The 14,762-nt window shown below is 43.7% G+C and overlaps 1 protein-coding gene across 10 annotated transcripts in view; it reads left to right on the plus strand.

Annotated features, from left to right (window-relative positions):
- The first annotated feature begins 524 nt into the window (after positions 1–524).
- The window catches only part of TNRC6A (trinucleotide repeat containing adaptor 6A), a 44,429-nt gene continuing 30,191 nt past the window's right edge, over positions 525–14,762 (plus strand). For 4 of the 10 annotated variants that reach the window (XM_082064434.1, XM_082064436.1, XM_082064437.1 and 1 more), the window contains exons 1-3: positions 1,172–1,332; positions 9,511–9,601; positions 12,851–12,872. In XM_082064434.1, the coding sequence (XP_081920560.1) occupies positions 1,187–1,332; positions 9,511–9,601; positions 12,851–12,872 (259 nt within the window). In that variant the 5' untranslated portion in view covers positions 1,172–1,186. Of the gene's footprint in view, positions 694–1,171; positions 1,333–3,657; positions 3,694–9,510; positions 9,602–12,850; positions 12,873–14,762 lie in introns of those variants that run through there. The other 6 variants (XM_082064439.1, XM_082064441.1, XM_082064435.1 and 3 more) reach the window with 2 other exon arrangements.

Genomic DNA, 14,762 nt, shown 5'->3' on the forward strand with positions numbered 1-14,762 from the left:
AAAATCTGTGTGGAAATGTGTGTATGTTCCTTCGTGAGCCTCGTCCTGCGCCGCTGGGCAAACACGGGCCTTTCCTCTAAGGTGTTTCACTCCACAGCACATGGAATGACGTGTGAACTTCAGGACAAGGCCCACAGCGATGCAGTAACCGCCAAACCGGCCACCTGGCCAAGGGACGGTGCTGGGGAAGGTCACCCCGTCCCCATGCTGCCCTGGCCGGTGACAGGGCTGTGTCACCGCAGGGCGCCCAGGCCGGGGCACAGAGGCCCCCGTGACACCCGGGCCCCTCTCCTGAGCGGGGCGGCCGCCCGGCCCCGCACACACAAACCGAACGGGAGGCCCGGGGCAGTGCGGGCCCCTCGGCGGTGACTCCCCCGAGCCCCGGGGCCTGTCCCGCGGGCTGGGCCGGTGCCCGCGGCGCTGCCCTCCCCGCCGTGCCGGGCCGCCCGCCGCGGCGCCATGTCGGGGAGCGGGCGCCCCGGAAGTGCTGCGCGGGGCGGGGTTTCCCTTCCTGTGCGGCGGGGCCGGGCCGGCCGGGTGAGGAGGCAGGAAATGGCGGCGGTGCTGCAGCTGCAGCTGCCGGGCCCTCCCGCTCCGCAGTGCTGGGCCCAGGCCGCCTAGAGCCGCCGCGCCAGCGCCGGGCCCGGGCCGCAGCCACGCCGGGCCGGACTCTGAGCACTTTACATACATGAGGTAGCGGGCGGGGCCCGGCGGCGGGAAGGGCGGGCGCCGCCGAGCTGAGGCGCCAGCGGGGCCGCGGGCGGGGGAGGGGCCGGGCGGCTGAGGAGCCTCCGCGCCCGGGGCGGCCCCGCTGCGGGGGGATGGGGGATCGGGCTGGCGGCTCCGGAGCGGGGGTGGCCGGGGGTTCCCCGGGAGCGGGGGACGGGAGGGGCCGGGCCCGGGGCCGCGATCGCCCCGCGGAGCGGAGCCCAGACCCTCGGGCTCGGTTTCGTTCGGTCCCGCGGGGCTGCGGCCCCTCAGCGCCGGGCGGCACGGGAGGGTTCCCGGGCTGGCTCTGGCCAGCCCCGGGCTGAGGTGATGCAGCAGAACGGTTCCCGGGCGGGAGCAGCGCGGGGCGCTGGGGCCGGCGCTGCTTCTGCCGCGCTCGCCTCGCTGGCCCTGGGCAAACGCATCATTCAATTCCTTGGCAATCCGCGGGCTCCCGCTTCCTCCTCAAAACCAACATATGGAGCTCGATGTGCCTCTTAACCCCGCTCCAGTTTTATTTTTCACTCTGTGCTGCATTGCTGTTGACATGGAAACCAACACCACTTTCTGTTCCAGAGAATTGGAAGCTAAAGCTACCAAAGAAGTCGAAAGAAAACTAAGCAGGTAAGATACTCATTTAAATTCCCTCCCGCAGTTCAGATCAAGAGTTAGCCTTGGGCTAGAAATCATTGCAGGCTTTATCTGGAGCTTTAATCTCATGGTAATTGTAATGATAAAAACCTCTTGAATTTGAAAATGTCCTCTATTGCACAGAGAAAGCTCTGCAATGTTAGTTAATTCTATCAGCTAAACACCTTTTTAGCGTGTTTTCCTATGCAAAATAAAAATAACAGGTTCTATAATAGAATTTCTTTAACACAGTAGGTTTTTGAAGGGGAAAAATAACTTACTTTTCTGTAACAATAACTAACAGTAACTAAAACATGCATGGAGGGTTTGTTTGCTTTTTCCTATACAGTTCTTGCAGATATTGTTGGGAGCCAAGAAGTAGTTGCTTTTGGCCAGAAACTCACTCATACACTGTATGTTGCCATAGAACTCTTAGGGTTTTGCCTCTTTCCATGAAGAGTTAAAGACGGTGAATTTCCAGCTAGTTTATATTTGAGAACTCTTTAGAATGAACAGTTCCTTTTTTACATTCCTTAGCTGAAGAGCCAAGAGTTGAATTAGGAATTCTGTGCCTGTAATATACACCACTCTTGTATTTAAGAAGTTATGTCTTCTGCACCATTTATTTTTGGTACGGTGACTTGCTTGCAAATATTTGCCTTTCTGTTGTTGATATTCTTTGTTTTTGACTTTTGTCCTACTTTCTTGTGTTCTCTTCCAGTTAGGCCTCAAAGAGACTTTTGCTTTTAAACTTTTAAGGGAACTTCTACTAGGGCCATTTGAAATGTGCTGAAACCCTGAATATAACCAATAGAGTATTAGTTTTTGTTGCCTTGTCTTTTTTCTTATTTACTGTGCCTAAGCAGTCTCCAACTTCCAGACTGATTTGTGGTTGCACTCTGGAAACTGATTGATTTTCCCCTGCTGTCATGGGTGTCTTCCTCTTTTAGGTAATATGCTTAAGCATGAATAATTTTTCTGGTTTTGTTGCTAAAATGTGTGAAATCTTTCAGATACACTTGGCATATTGCTTTTAAATACAATGTCAAGGTCATTGTTAAATGGACTTTACTTGAAGGGAATTATTTCAAATTGTAACTCTTTAAGTAATCTGTCCACAAAAGGCACCAAAGTGCGGTGTAAAGAGAAGAAAAAAAAATCATTGGCGTTCTGTGGAAAGCACTCAGTGTGCACTTGATGCCAGAAGCGATTCAGGACGATATTATTTAGATGAACCGAGTGCTAAGTTCAAAACAACATTGTGGTGCAGGTCTCAGTTCTCTGTTTTTTGTGAGTCCTGTCCCACTGGCAGAGGGACAAGAGGTGACAGGGAATGATGGAGCTGCCTCGACTTGGGGTTCATGGGCTGGGGACAGAGGCAGGTCTGGGTAAATGCTGCTGTGGAATGGGACTCTGGGTTCTCTGACACAGAGGGATCCATTTTATGCATTTAAAAGATTCAGAACCGGGTTTAAGTTAACGATAAAGTACCCGTTGTTTCAAAAACCTGCAGTCTAATTGGTTTAGGTTTAGCGAGGGAGTTTTCATCACGTGGGCACAGAGCCTGATAAAACTGTGCCATGCCTGCTCTGGATCCGCCTGATTAATTGTTTTACTGTTGTAGGACTCAACAGATAGCCCTCATTCTTTCTTTAATGTCATTATTTGCACTCTTATTAAATTTGCGGTGCCCTAGTCAAATTGTAAAAGAACAAATATCTTTTCCTGGGAAAGGTGAATAGACCTGTGCTACAGTTTTTCTTAATCTACAATTGGATGGCATATATATGGGATGTTGGCATTGCTGCAGGGATGTTGTGAAGTCAGCTTTGGAGTTTATGCTTCTAAATTAATGGGCAGAAAATACTTTTTTATATTATTAGAACTCTTGACCTGGGCTGCAGGTTCACGGTCGGATAAGTATTATGGCTTTTACTACAGCTTGTCCAGTTGGAGTGATTAGTGCTTTAAACTCAGGATTAGTAATTTGGCTTGTTGAGCCTTTTGGAAAAGAATCTTCATTTAATCCCTGCTCTCTTATAAAATGCAGGTATGCCTAGTCTTGTGCAAACATTTCTGATCTCAAAATAAACATAGTGCATGATTTGCAACAGTAATTCAAATAAATCTATTGCACGCTGTATCATTGCATAATGTTCCAAATTAAATGTCACCTGTTTAATCTGCTGCTGAACAGGAACTGTCCGTTATTAACTGGAGAAATGTGAGAGTTAAATTTGTTTACAGTCGGGAATGGTAAAAATCACCATTTCATTCTTCTGATTTAAGAAATAACTTTTTATTCTGTTTGGTAAACAGGGCTTTCCTGCCTCATTTATGTGGAACTGAGAGAAGGTAAATATCTGAAATATGTGTACAATTTATTTGTTTCCAAACACAGGAGTTAGGCTCCTACTTCACAAGCATGCACATTAGAGGGAAGATGCACATGCTGCTTTTCTCACCTGTGTTTCTGCTCTGGAGATTTCATCTGCATTGCTTGCAGACTGTCCATGTTCTAGGAGAGCAAACTTTTTACCTAAAATAATGTAGACCTCAAGATTTCATACATGTATTCTACTAACTTTCTGCTATACTTTTTTTTTTTCCCCACTCTTCCATGTTAGAATAACCACCATATTTCCATGAGGCTTTCCATGTTTGCTTAGAAAAAAGATGAGATGGCTCAGTGATAGAGGAGTAGAGAGCAGTGAGAACTGTAGTCCTTTCTGTTGCTGTTTAAGCACTTGATTTTCTGTTGGGTGTTTGGGGGTGTGGGTTTTCTCCTGATAAACTTCTTGTGGGAAGACTGCTGTTGTCAAATGGGACGAGTTTACTGCAAATGGACAGCATTCTGTTCATACTTCTCAAGACCTTTGGAGACACTTAGGCAAACCCATGCATTCCTTTCTCCTCTACACACACTTTTCCAGGTCATACCTCATTGTCAGGTTGCTCCCTTAAGGTAACTTGCGATTACCTTTTCTTTTTGCAGTCTTAGAGCAGACGCGTTGTGCAGTGTACTTGTTGAGTCTGCGCTGGTACGGGTGAAGCAGCCCATAGTCCGGGTGCTCTTAGGTTGAGCTACTGGACTTTGCAGTCGTTTGGGTTTGTGCATCTGCTGCAGATACCTTGTGTGACCAGTGTGGCTATGGAGACGCAGTTTAATCTGTCATCTTCGTTTCTGCCTTTGTAAATGGAGATAGGGACTGTTTAGTGCTGCCACTGAAGTCTTGTGTATTTAGATTGTAAACTTCCTGGGAACGAGGTGTGTGTTTTGTATGCTTGTGTAGCGGACAACATCGCAGGTGGAACTCCAGGCCGAAACTGCCATTATTCCAGAAACACAGCCATTATTCCAGAGCTATGACATCTTTACAGTGCACGTAGTTGGGAACATGGTTTAGTTGAGCCAACATCTGCAGCAGGAAAACAGGAAAGACAAGTGCATTCCAAGTCATTGATAGTGGTAGACATGGTAGTTAGAATTCTATTGCTTCACTTTTAGGGTGATAATTTAAAGACTGAGGTATTCAAAAAAGAAAGTAGCTGACACATTTACTAATTAATTATTCATTGAAGTAATTGTTTCAGTTTTTAACTTGGCAGCACCTCTTCTATATGTTAATAGCTGGAAAGAATTAACACATACACACACACAGAGGACATCTGTAAATAAGTGGTTTTGTTTTGTTATCTGTGCCTGAGGCTTTCTTTCCTCCTCTGTAATATGCTGAGTGGTTTTAGTTGCCAGAATGTTTCCATTTAAGGCACTGGTGGGTTTTGTTGGGGTTTTTTGTTAAGTTCAAAGTACAGTTTTCTATTCCATAAGCTTGAAGAGTGTTCTTTATGGTGTAGTACGCTATTTTGTGGGAAGCACTGATAAAGGAATTGGAGGATCCTTTTTTAATCAAAATACACATTTTCTAATTGTTTCTTGTGTAATACTGGTTTAGTAGAAAAGCTAGCTATTGGTTTTTATAGAAACTGAGAAATCTTTTTTTTATTTTTATGTAATTGCATAATTTAAAAAAATATTAGGGAACTTGTTAGAATACAGAAAAATAGTCAAAACTTACTCTCAGCAATATGTTTGAAAGTCAGTGTAGAATATCAAACCTAGGTTGAACACATACTATGTGCATGTGTACATGTTTACTGTCTTTGCAGAACTGTAAAGGTTTTTCAGTGCCAGATCCTTCAGCGTAGCTGTCCGACAGTGTTCCACTGGGGCACTGCAGGTTAATTAATAACTAGAAGGAAAGCAAATGGTGGAAAGCATTTATTTAAAAAAAAAATAAAATAAAAAAAAATATATATATATATATTTGTCACTGGCAATTTTAGAGTGGTTTCAAAAGCCACTGTGTATAATCACTGCTAATTCTTACTTCGGTGTTTAGTCCATGTAGTAAATATGTAAAAGATAAAAGTCCATAACTAGTTAGGCAGAACTGCTGGTTGGGGTTCGGTAGCAGTTGTGCTGGTGCTGTTCCTGTGCTTGGCATGGCCTGAGGGACATGCATCCTTTTGGGAAATGGACCCATAAATCTCTTTTACCTGCAGTTAGGAACACAGGGCTGCTCAGAGGGTGGCTGGTTGTTCAGCTGGGCTCCTCTCTCCAGTGGCAAAGTGCTTCCTGTGCATCACCCCTGCCCACTGCTGCCTGGCGTCAGTGCCACGCAGGGTCACCCGTGTGCCAGCACCAGTGCCACGTGGGGTCACCCATGTTTGATGTGCAGGGCCACAGCAATGGCACCAAACCCTGGCAGGTGCTTCAGAGGCCGTGTGCCCATAAGGCCTTCGGGAGAGCCCCTTCCCAGCCCAGCTTCTAGGAGCAGTTGTACACAGGGCAGTGGTGTCTGGGAGCTGTGCAACAGTGTCTCACAAGCTGTGCAGCGGTGTCTTCAAGCTGTGCAGCACCATCTCGTGGGCCCCATGCCTTCCGCAGGGCTCAGCAGCTGCTGTGCTTGGCCAGCAGCTGCCAGCCGGGAGCTCTGCAGCACGTTTGTGAGAGGCTGTTCTGTTCTCCAGTGTGCAGACCCCAGGGCCCAGTGGGGCGATGCTGCTGTGCAGGTGGTTCGGTTTTGGTGGATGCTGGTAACTGGCTTTAGTGGGAACTGCAACTTGCTGCATCGCAGAGCTGGAACTTGCTGTGTGCAAGTGATAAACGCTTCCAGAGATAAAAACCAAGTTCAAGTCATTATACTGCAGTGCCATGTCTTAGATCTTAATTTGTGTCAGAATTCTTTTCATAGCCGTAATTTCCTCATTGAGGTGACTAGAATTGTAATTTTATTGTGGCATAATGTTTCCCTTTTGTGTATTATAACAGCAAAGATAGCATGCTGCACAAACATTAATTATTGCATCCTCAGTATGTCTTCTGGGGCAAATACGGGTGTACTTGATGTTCCTCTTCTGTAATGTAAGAATGAAGGTTAAATAGGTGTATTTCAACCCAGGTATTTTTACAGTGCTGGAGCTTTTGAAATTAAAGATCAGTGTAACTTTGTTTTCAAGAATAATATAAAGTGTGGAGTACTTAGCAGGAATAGGTAGCTATTAAAGTCTAAGATGTTAAATGGGAAATACTACGTAATACTTCTCTCGCTCAAGGAGCAGCATTAAAAATGTAGCTTGTTTGTTATATGTTCTAGTGGGTGTTGGAATCCACCGCATAAATACTGTCATTTGCTGTCTGTTGAGAGGGCCGTGTGTTAATGTGTTAGCACAGAGGAAACTCGCGCTTTCAGCTGTCAGGAATGGAAATTCAGGAGTTCTGCTTCAGACTGTGATGACTTGGCAGGCAAATCCGAACCGGTGTTTCTCTGTGAGAGGGTAGGGGGGATGGGACGACCTTCCTTGAGAGCCTTGGCTTTCAGTGAAGAACACGGGCAGTAAGGGCCTTACTGTTGTTATTTCACTGTACAGTGGGTTAGTTCTGCTTTCCAGTCACTGAGGTTTAACGTTATAATGGTAATCTAATACTCTTTTAAAAACTTACCATGAATGGGTATGTTTTTTTTTTTCAGGGGTCATCTAGGGTCCTGGTACTAATCACAGGGGGTTTTTAATGTGTTCTGAGCTGACTTTGTAATCTAAAATCTATTTTTCTTAAATGCTTGAAAACAGAATTTCTTAAATACTTGAAAACACTGAGGGTCAGCGTTACCAGCATCAGTTCGGTTACAAATGCTCAGGATGCCAGACAGCGAAGGACAACGCTGATGTATGTATCACCCTCATAAGTGCACAGATGTCACTGCGGGTTGATCATTACCTCAAATTTGCAATGCATTCAAGGGATTGTTTTAGCTGACACTGACCAGGTGTAATTGTTTTCTGTAGTTATGTGACTGGTGGCTTAGTTGTCTGTGAAATACTTTTTGATACCTAATTGCAAATGCAAGATTGCTTTTTGTTGTAACACCGTCCTCAGTGGATCTCGTAGCCAAATGATAAAACTGTTATAAAATGCAAACTAGCCGAGTTGTGTTTGATAGTTTGTGATTTGTCTTGCAGTGCAACTGACATAGAGGAGTGTCAGAAATAACATTTTTAGGTTTTATTTTTTAATATCTTAACACATCGGAAGGAATTATTTTAAAAAAGAAATAACGTACACTTGCTGTCTGTTATTAGAAAATGCTAAAAGCCAGAATTTGGTCTGTGGAAACTTTTCAGAGTGGTGGTCGGTTGGTCCGTGATACGTTACTCTGTGTGTGTGGTAGAAGGAAAACTGGGGTTGTTTGGCTGCTCCGTGTCCCAATGGCCGCAGTTCTGCGGCTGGTGATACCCGCAGCGTCACCCGTGGTGCTAGGCGGGTCTGTGGGAACTTGGAACAGTCACCCTGCGAGGGGTGGGGGAGAAAAGGGATCTGGGCTACAGTAAATCAGTGTTACTCCAGCAGGAGGGAGCACTAGGAAAAGAAGCACGTAGAAGATGAATTTGGATTTGCAGCAAGAATGAAGATCTCAGCAAGCAGGGATGAAAACTGCCCTATGTATGTTGTAGTACAGGCCCAAGTAGCCGTGCTCTGAAGAGGCTGTGTTTACAGAGAGAAATCAGAAAAAGTATTTGTAATTAAGAAGGCAAATACATGTTAATTTTGTGAATATAAAACTTTCCTCTCTCCATACAAATAGATTTTTACCATCTAGATAAAGTATAACTGTTGTCTGGCAGTAGTAATACTATAAAAATATATTTGAGAAGAATGCTTGAGTTACCCAAAATGGCATCACATGATATTTTTTTTTCTTGTGTGCTAATATTAGTAGTCTCAGAAGTTTCTATGTCCTATAAATATTTGAAGTATTGCAGACTTTCTTCTTCCACAGTTAATATCATGGAAAGTGCTACCAGATCTCTTTTTGTTTGAAACTACTGTTAACAATAGCCAAGTGGCCACGAGTTTTGAAATTTAAATACAAGTATCATTATTTCGGCATTGTCCTTCCTGGGAGGAGAACCACTTTGAACTGTCCCAGTGGAACAAGGGAGCAGTTCAGAGCTCGGTGGTTTAGTGTGTAAAATTTGTATTAAGTGAATTTAGATTAGTGTGATAAGTTTTGTTTTCACTTTTGCCAACATATAGTTTTGTCCCTGGTGTAAGATGCTCAAAAATTGCTCTGGTCTGACCATGCTCTTCAGTTCGTGTCCCTACTTGTTCACGTCTCCCTTATGTCAGCACTACTGCCCATACAGATACACAGCAGCTGAATTGGCCCCTGCTCTGGCAGGAGAACATGTGTCTGGTTGTTTCTTGGCCAAGGTGCCGTTCAGGATCCACTTGCGGGGTGGGTGCCATGGGATGCGTGGCCGGGGAGCCCATTGCTGGGGTTACAGGAGAGCACAGGGTCACAGGAGCAGGTACAGATTAAACGGCATCAGAATTTGTGCTGGGTTTTGTATCAAATTAATGTCTAAGCCTTCATCGTAAGTTTTAGAAAAAAGGAAGTCTTAACATGTAGCTTGACACTGCATCAGCTCTTAAAGTTTTGTCACTTGTGATTTGCAATGAAAATATAGTCCCTACAGAAATGTTATCCAATTAGAAATAAAATTCCCCAGTTCCTTTTGTATCACTGTGAATTAATTGTTCTAAAATGAATCTAAGTGTGTACAGATTGTATTTTGGGAGAGTTAATTACAAACTGTGTGGTTCAGGGATTTAGTGCAAGAAGAGGAAGAACAGTTGATGGAAGAAAGGAAAAAGAGAAAAGAAGACAAGAAGAAGAAGGAAGCTGCTCAAAAAAAGGTATGTTGAACATGAAAAAGCAAAACCCCGTGCTTGTGCATTACTTCTGTGTCATCACCAGTAAATACTGGTTTAGCTGTTGTTATTCGGAAGTGTTTTCTGTTTAATGTTTTAAGCTTTAAATGTACTGTCAGTTAGTGGTAACTGAGATATTAAACATCTTAGTTCCTTCAGAGATGAAATATTCTTCTGACATGACTGTTCTTTGTCCTGATTGTCAGTTGAAGTGGTTTCAAGTTTGAATATTTCCTCAGTGTTAGTGCATTTATTAGTAGAATAAAATTGACATTTTTTTAAGACAGAGGCTTTCAGCTGTATCCCTGCTTTAGTGTGTCTTATCCTTCAGTATAGAAACATACATGGCATAATACAATTTGCATTAGGGAAGGTGGATAAAATGAAGATATTGGCAGCAAAGGTATTTTGGGATGGAAACATCCCAGCCGTGTTTGTAAACACTTCAGAATTCCAGTTTACTGTTAGGATATTAGTCATGGCCAGTGATTCTAAATATTGACCCTGAGTCTGAGAGACACTTGCAAATCTGGTTTTAAACCCACAGCTGTTTCAGGCTTGGGTTTGCTGGCTGGTGGTGACAGAGCGACCCTGCTTATTCCATTGAGTAATGCTAGATATTTATTACATAGTTAAAAATCAGCAGTCAGCTCTCTTTGTTGGCCTGGATCAAGGTGTTCTTTGTACACCTGTATAGAACTATGTATGGCTAATCTTGCAACAAATCTAAATGAAATAGTACTGGAGGAGTACTCCTAGGAAAGTTATTTGCTTATATTTCACAATGAGAGTTTCTTTTCAGTAGCTGACAGCAAAGCTGCCTAATAATTTTTGGACCTCACTTGTAAATTGATAGGTAATTTTCTTCTTGGAATTCTTATTTAATCAGAAGTTGTAATGGGAAAAGGGCTGCTTTATTTGTAGAACTTGAATCTTTCAAATAAATGGTTCTTCATAGCTGACTTTCTCTTCATGAGTTTGAAAGGCATGTTTGAGAGTGAGATTTGTAGAAGAAATAAAAGCATATATGTTTTTTGCAAGTGGAGATACCAGAGCTTTGCCTAAAGCTGCTAGTTCTGCCTCCGCTTTGCTGAGGAGCCCGGGCCGGGCTTACCTGAGCAGCCCCCACTCTTCACTGCCCGGCTCCTGGAGCAGGGACTGGGGGAGCAGGATTGGAAGAGGCTGCTGGGGAAGAAGGAGTAGGATGCCACAAGGATGCTCATCCTCATTCCTGGAGAACTTAAACTTGATCTAGGTGAAAGAGAATGTACCTCTGAAAAAACGTGGGAACAAACAGCTGCCAGTTAACTTGGCTGGTAAGACAAAGTCCCAATACTGATGCGGCTTGATTCTGCATTGGAATGAAGACTCATTAATGTAGGTCAGAAAGAAGGGAAAGTCCCTTTTTGGTTCTGTTCGTATTTGTGAGTAGTTTCGGATTGACCAAAATTGCTCTTTTTGTCTTGTAAGCTGACTTTTTCCGTTTGATCTCCTAAGAATGTGCTGGTTTGTATTATCGACCATAGGCTCTCCAGCAAAAAACTTTAAAGCATTTAACTGTGCATTCAGTACTGATGCATTTTGCAAGTCCTTAGCTGGCATATGTTCAGGTTAGTGGTTTTGTTTCATTTGGTTTGTTTTTCTTTCAGAGAATAGCACCTTAGTATAAAAAGCAGGCGGGAGCCTTTCCCATGACTCTTTTTCTCTGCTGATCTCTTTGGGTGCTGTGGGTAGTCAGAAGCTGGGGAAAAAAAAAATACAAGTTGTCTCCTCTTTTTGTTCGTGGGTCAATCCCAAGCTGATGCCAAGAACAACTTCTCAAGTCTGAAAAATATTTTTTTAACCTGATTTGTTGAACAAAGAGCATAATGAAAAATTGTGGCTCTGTGTCGTACAGCAGCTGCCTCTGGGGAACTGAGAAGGAAGGTGATGGTGTTGGAGCAGTCAGGCTGGTGAGGGTGAGGTGGGCACAGCTGCAGCTCCGTGTGCTCTGGGGTTCTCTGTGCTGGGTGAGCGGCCGTTGGCTTTGGCTTTGCTGTCCTAACACCAGGGACTGATACGAAACTGCCTGTAGAGTGGATTTGCCACAGAAGAGATTTTACAAGTGTCTTGGTCTGTAGCTATTTTTAGCCATCTCTTAATAGCATAAATAAAAAAAAATTATGATGCTCAAGGTTTCTTGGGAGCAAGAGTTTACATTTTGAACTATTGGACAGTATCACTTAATTTTTTGTAGGTATTATTGCATTTATCAGTTTAAGAAGTTGCAAAAGAGGTTTTTTCTGTTAGTGTACTCTGGATTTCCAGGCTGTGGCACTGAGAGTCACTAATGAAGTGTCAATAGGCAGCCCTGACAGTGCTCATGTCGGAATCTCACCGAGTCTTACTTCACATCAGTGAATCCAATTCTTCTTGGATTCACATGCTCTCTCTTCTTTTCTCTTAAGTTTTTAATTATACACAATCATAGTCCAAGAATTATAGCAAATTTATTGCGTATTATGAAGATGCACAATACAGAAACTAAAATGGGTTGTATAGCTACCAAGGTGATCGTACCAAATCAAATCTCATTTTGCTTCAGCTGTAGTGCATTTTAAAAATCATAATTAAGAAAACTCTAATTTCAGATAGGAAGAACTATGATTTGTGCTTTTGAGAGGGCCTTTGTGAAGTCAGTTTCAGCACATTTTATAGTTAAACCGGCAAAAATAAGGTGTGCTTCCATACAAGAAATGCTTCTCTCCCTATTTTTATCCTATGATAAAATGTTATTAAAATAGATCTCTCATTTTGGCTGTATCACAGGTGTAACCAGTTGAATCTTGGAAATGAGAGACTTAAAGCTTTTGCATTTGCTTTGTTAGTTCCTTTAAATTTCCAGGTCCCTCCCTCTTCCCCTGCCACATTCTGCAATAAAGTGGTGGCGGTTCCTTCCTTCCAGGCACAGTTTTAAACTCACTTCAAACATCTTAATTTGCAAGTTTAATTGTCTGTTTCATGTAGTTATCTTTCAAATTAGCGTTGTCTTCTATAACAGCTAAACAGCTTTCTAGGCGTAAGGAATAATAGGCATGGGTTAGTTAGACTCTTCTGAAGTAGATAATTAAATAACTTTAAAAGATTTTAAAAGAGGGAAGTCAAAAGCTCATGTTCCTTTATCAAGTGGCATGTGCACGTGTGGTTTTTCTCTTATCTGCACAAATCACTGACACTTCTTTTTTCTTGTTCTAGGCCATTGAACAAAAAATCAAAGGTAAGTTACGTTAGAGTTATTTCTATTCTGTATATTATTTCTGCTTTTTAAAATATGTTGAATCAAATGGGTCACCTGAAAACACCTCTCGACACTAAAATAGGGGATCCTTGAAACTTCAATTGCACTTTTTCTAACAGTTACCACAAAAGACTAGAAGAGTAAAGGTGGCTCAGGGTTCCTCCCAGGGACTGGACTCTGCTGTTCTTCCTATTTGCTGTTCTTAAGTACTTGTACAGCACCAGGTATATACATAATACCTGCAGTTCTTTGCCTTATGTGCTCTTTTCCTTTTTTGCTTTGTTTGAAAAGTGCACGAGCGCTGTAACACTTCAAGTATGACCTTGTGTGTACAGATCCACGTAATGGATCTGTTTGAAAGTTAATTTCCAAATATTCTAAGTGCAAGAGGGATTGGAAATACTTGGTAGACAAGTGATGGATACATCTGGCTTTATCTGCTATTGGATGTGGAGGGTTTCTCCTCACAAGATGATGATCAAATTGACAGTATGTGAAAGCTGTAATTTCACTGTTTGGTGGCAGGCTGGGAACGCTGCGGTTATTTGGAATGTTTGTGGGGTTTATACTGGCTTCTATAAAGGGGAAAAAAAAAGATTCTTTTCACTTTCTTTTTAATTCTAGTTTGTAACCTGCTGGTTGGGAAGTGGATAATAATTGCATAAGTTATCATGTGGAGTGCTTGCTGGATCTCTGGGTTTGGGGGACATTTGGTTTAATTTGGTACTTGTGCAGTGGTAGGAACAGGAGCTAGGAAGCCCTGCTTGGCAGAGACGCAGTTACTGGTGGAAAATCAAGTGTTTGAAGTGCTGTTCTGGCATGAAGGCAGTAAGATGGTGGAGGATGAACTGCGCTGGGGAAGAAGCAAAGAGACCATTGGAAGTGCCCATGGCTGGAGGCACGTTGCAGGGTTCATTATGGTTGGCGTGTGGTGGAAATGGAGGAGGCAGGTTCTCCTGCCAAGGGCTGCGGTGCCAGGTATCAGGAGACATATTCATGTCTAGTTTCTTGGAGTGCCATGTGTACTGTGTGTGTTTGAATGGAGCAAACAAGCCATGGATGGAGCAGGAGCAGCAGGTTTGCAGTGTGCAAGGGAGCTGCGTGGAGGACAGGGACCCGGCTCCTCTGCGCCTGGGGCTGCGGTGAGGCTGGGGGAGCAGCCGGGGCTTGGGGACAGCCACGGTGGCAGTGACAGTGCCCCGTTCTGTAGGTGCCGGCAGGGCCAGCAGCAGTGACAGTGACAGTGGCAGGGCCAGCAGCTCGAGTTCTGTCTGTGCTGCCCTGGGGGGTTCTCTGGGCTGGCTGGAGCTCCTGGCCCCCCCAACCCCGCTCTGCTCGCTGCAGTCAGTGGGAGTTCGGTGGTTGTCTGTAGACACAGGACTGAATACTTCATTAAACTGCTGGATGGGTATTATAATTAATAAATATTCTGCGTTTGTTATCTAAAGGACCCTTTTTCAGGCAGTGCATGGAATTGTATTTGAAGCGCAGGCTGAGCATTTGTTTTTTCCATATATTCCTGCCATAACGCTTCTAAGGTAATATACCAGATTTAGAGACATGAGAAAGTGTCTGGTTTTATTCTGAAGTAACATAATATATCTGAAAAGGTAGTGAAGAAGGAAAATGAGCTAGTACTTTGCTGTAAATAATAACGTCCATTTTGAAGGAAGGCCTGACCCGTGTTCTGTGCTGCGCTGGCATCCGTGCGTCACATCAGGGCCGGGGCTGCAGAAGCAAATGGCTAAAAATAGCCTGAGGATGGGAGGGCAGCAGTTGTGCTGCTCCGGCTACCTGATGGGCATCTTCACAGGGAAAGAAATGCCTTGTTTTGAAGGACAAAGTAAATATTTCCTTTTATTTGTTTTT

This window comes from Streptopelia decaocto, assembly GCF_964273445.1.
Source record: "Streptopelia decaocto genome assembly, chromosome: 13".
NCBI lineage: Eukaryota > Metazoa > Chordata > Aves > Columbiformes > Columbidae > Streptopelia > Streptopelia decaocto.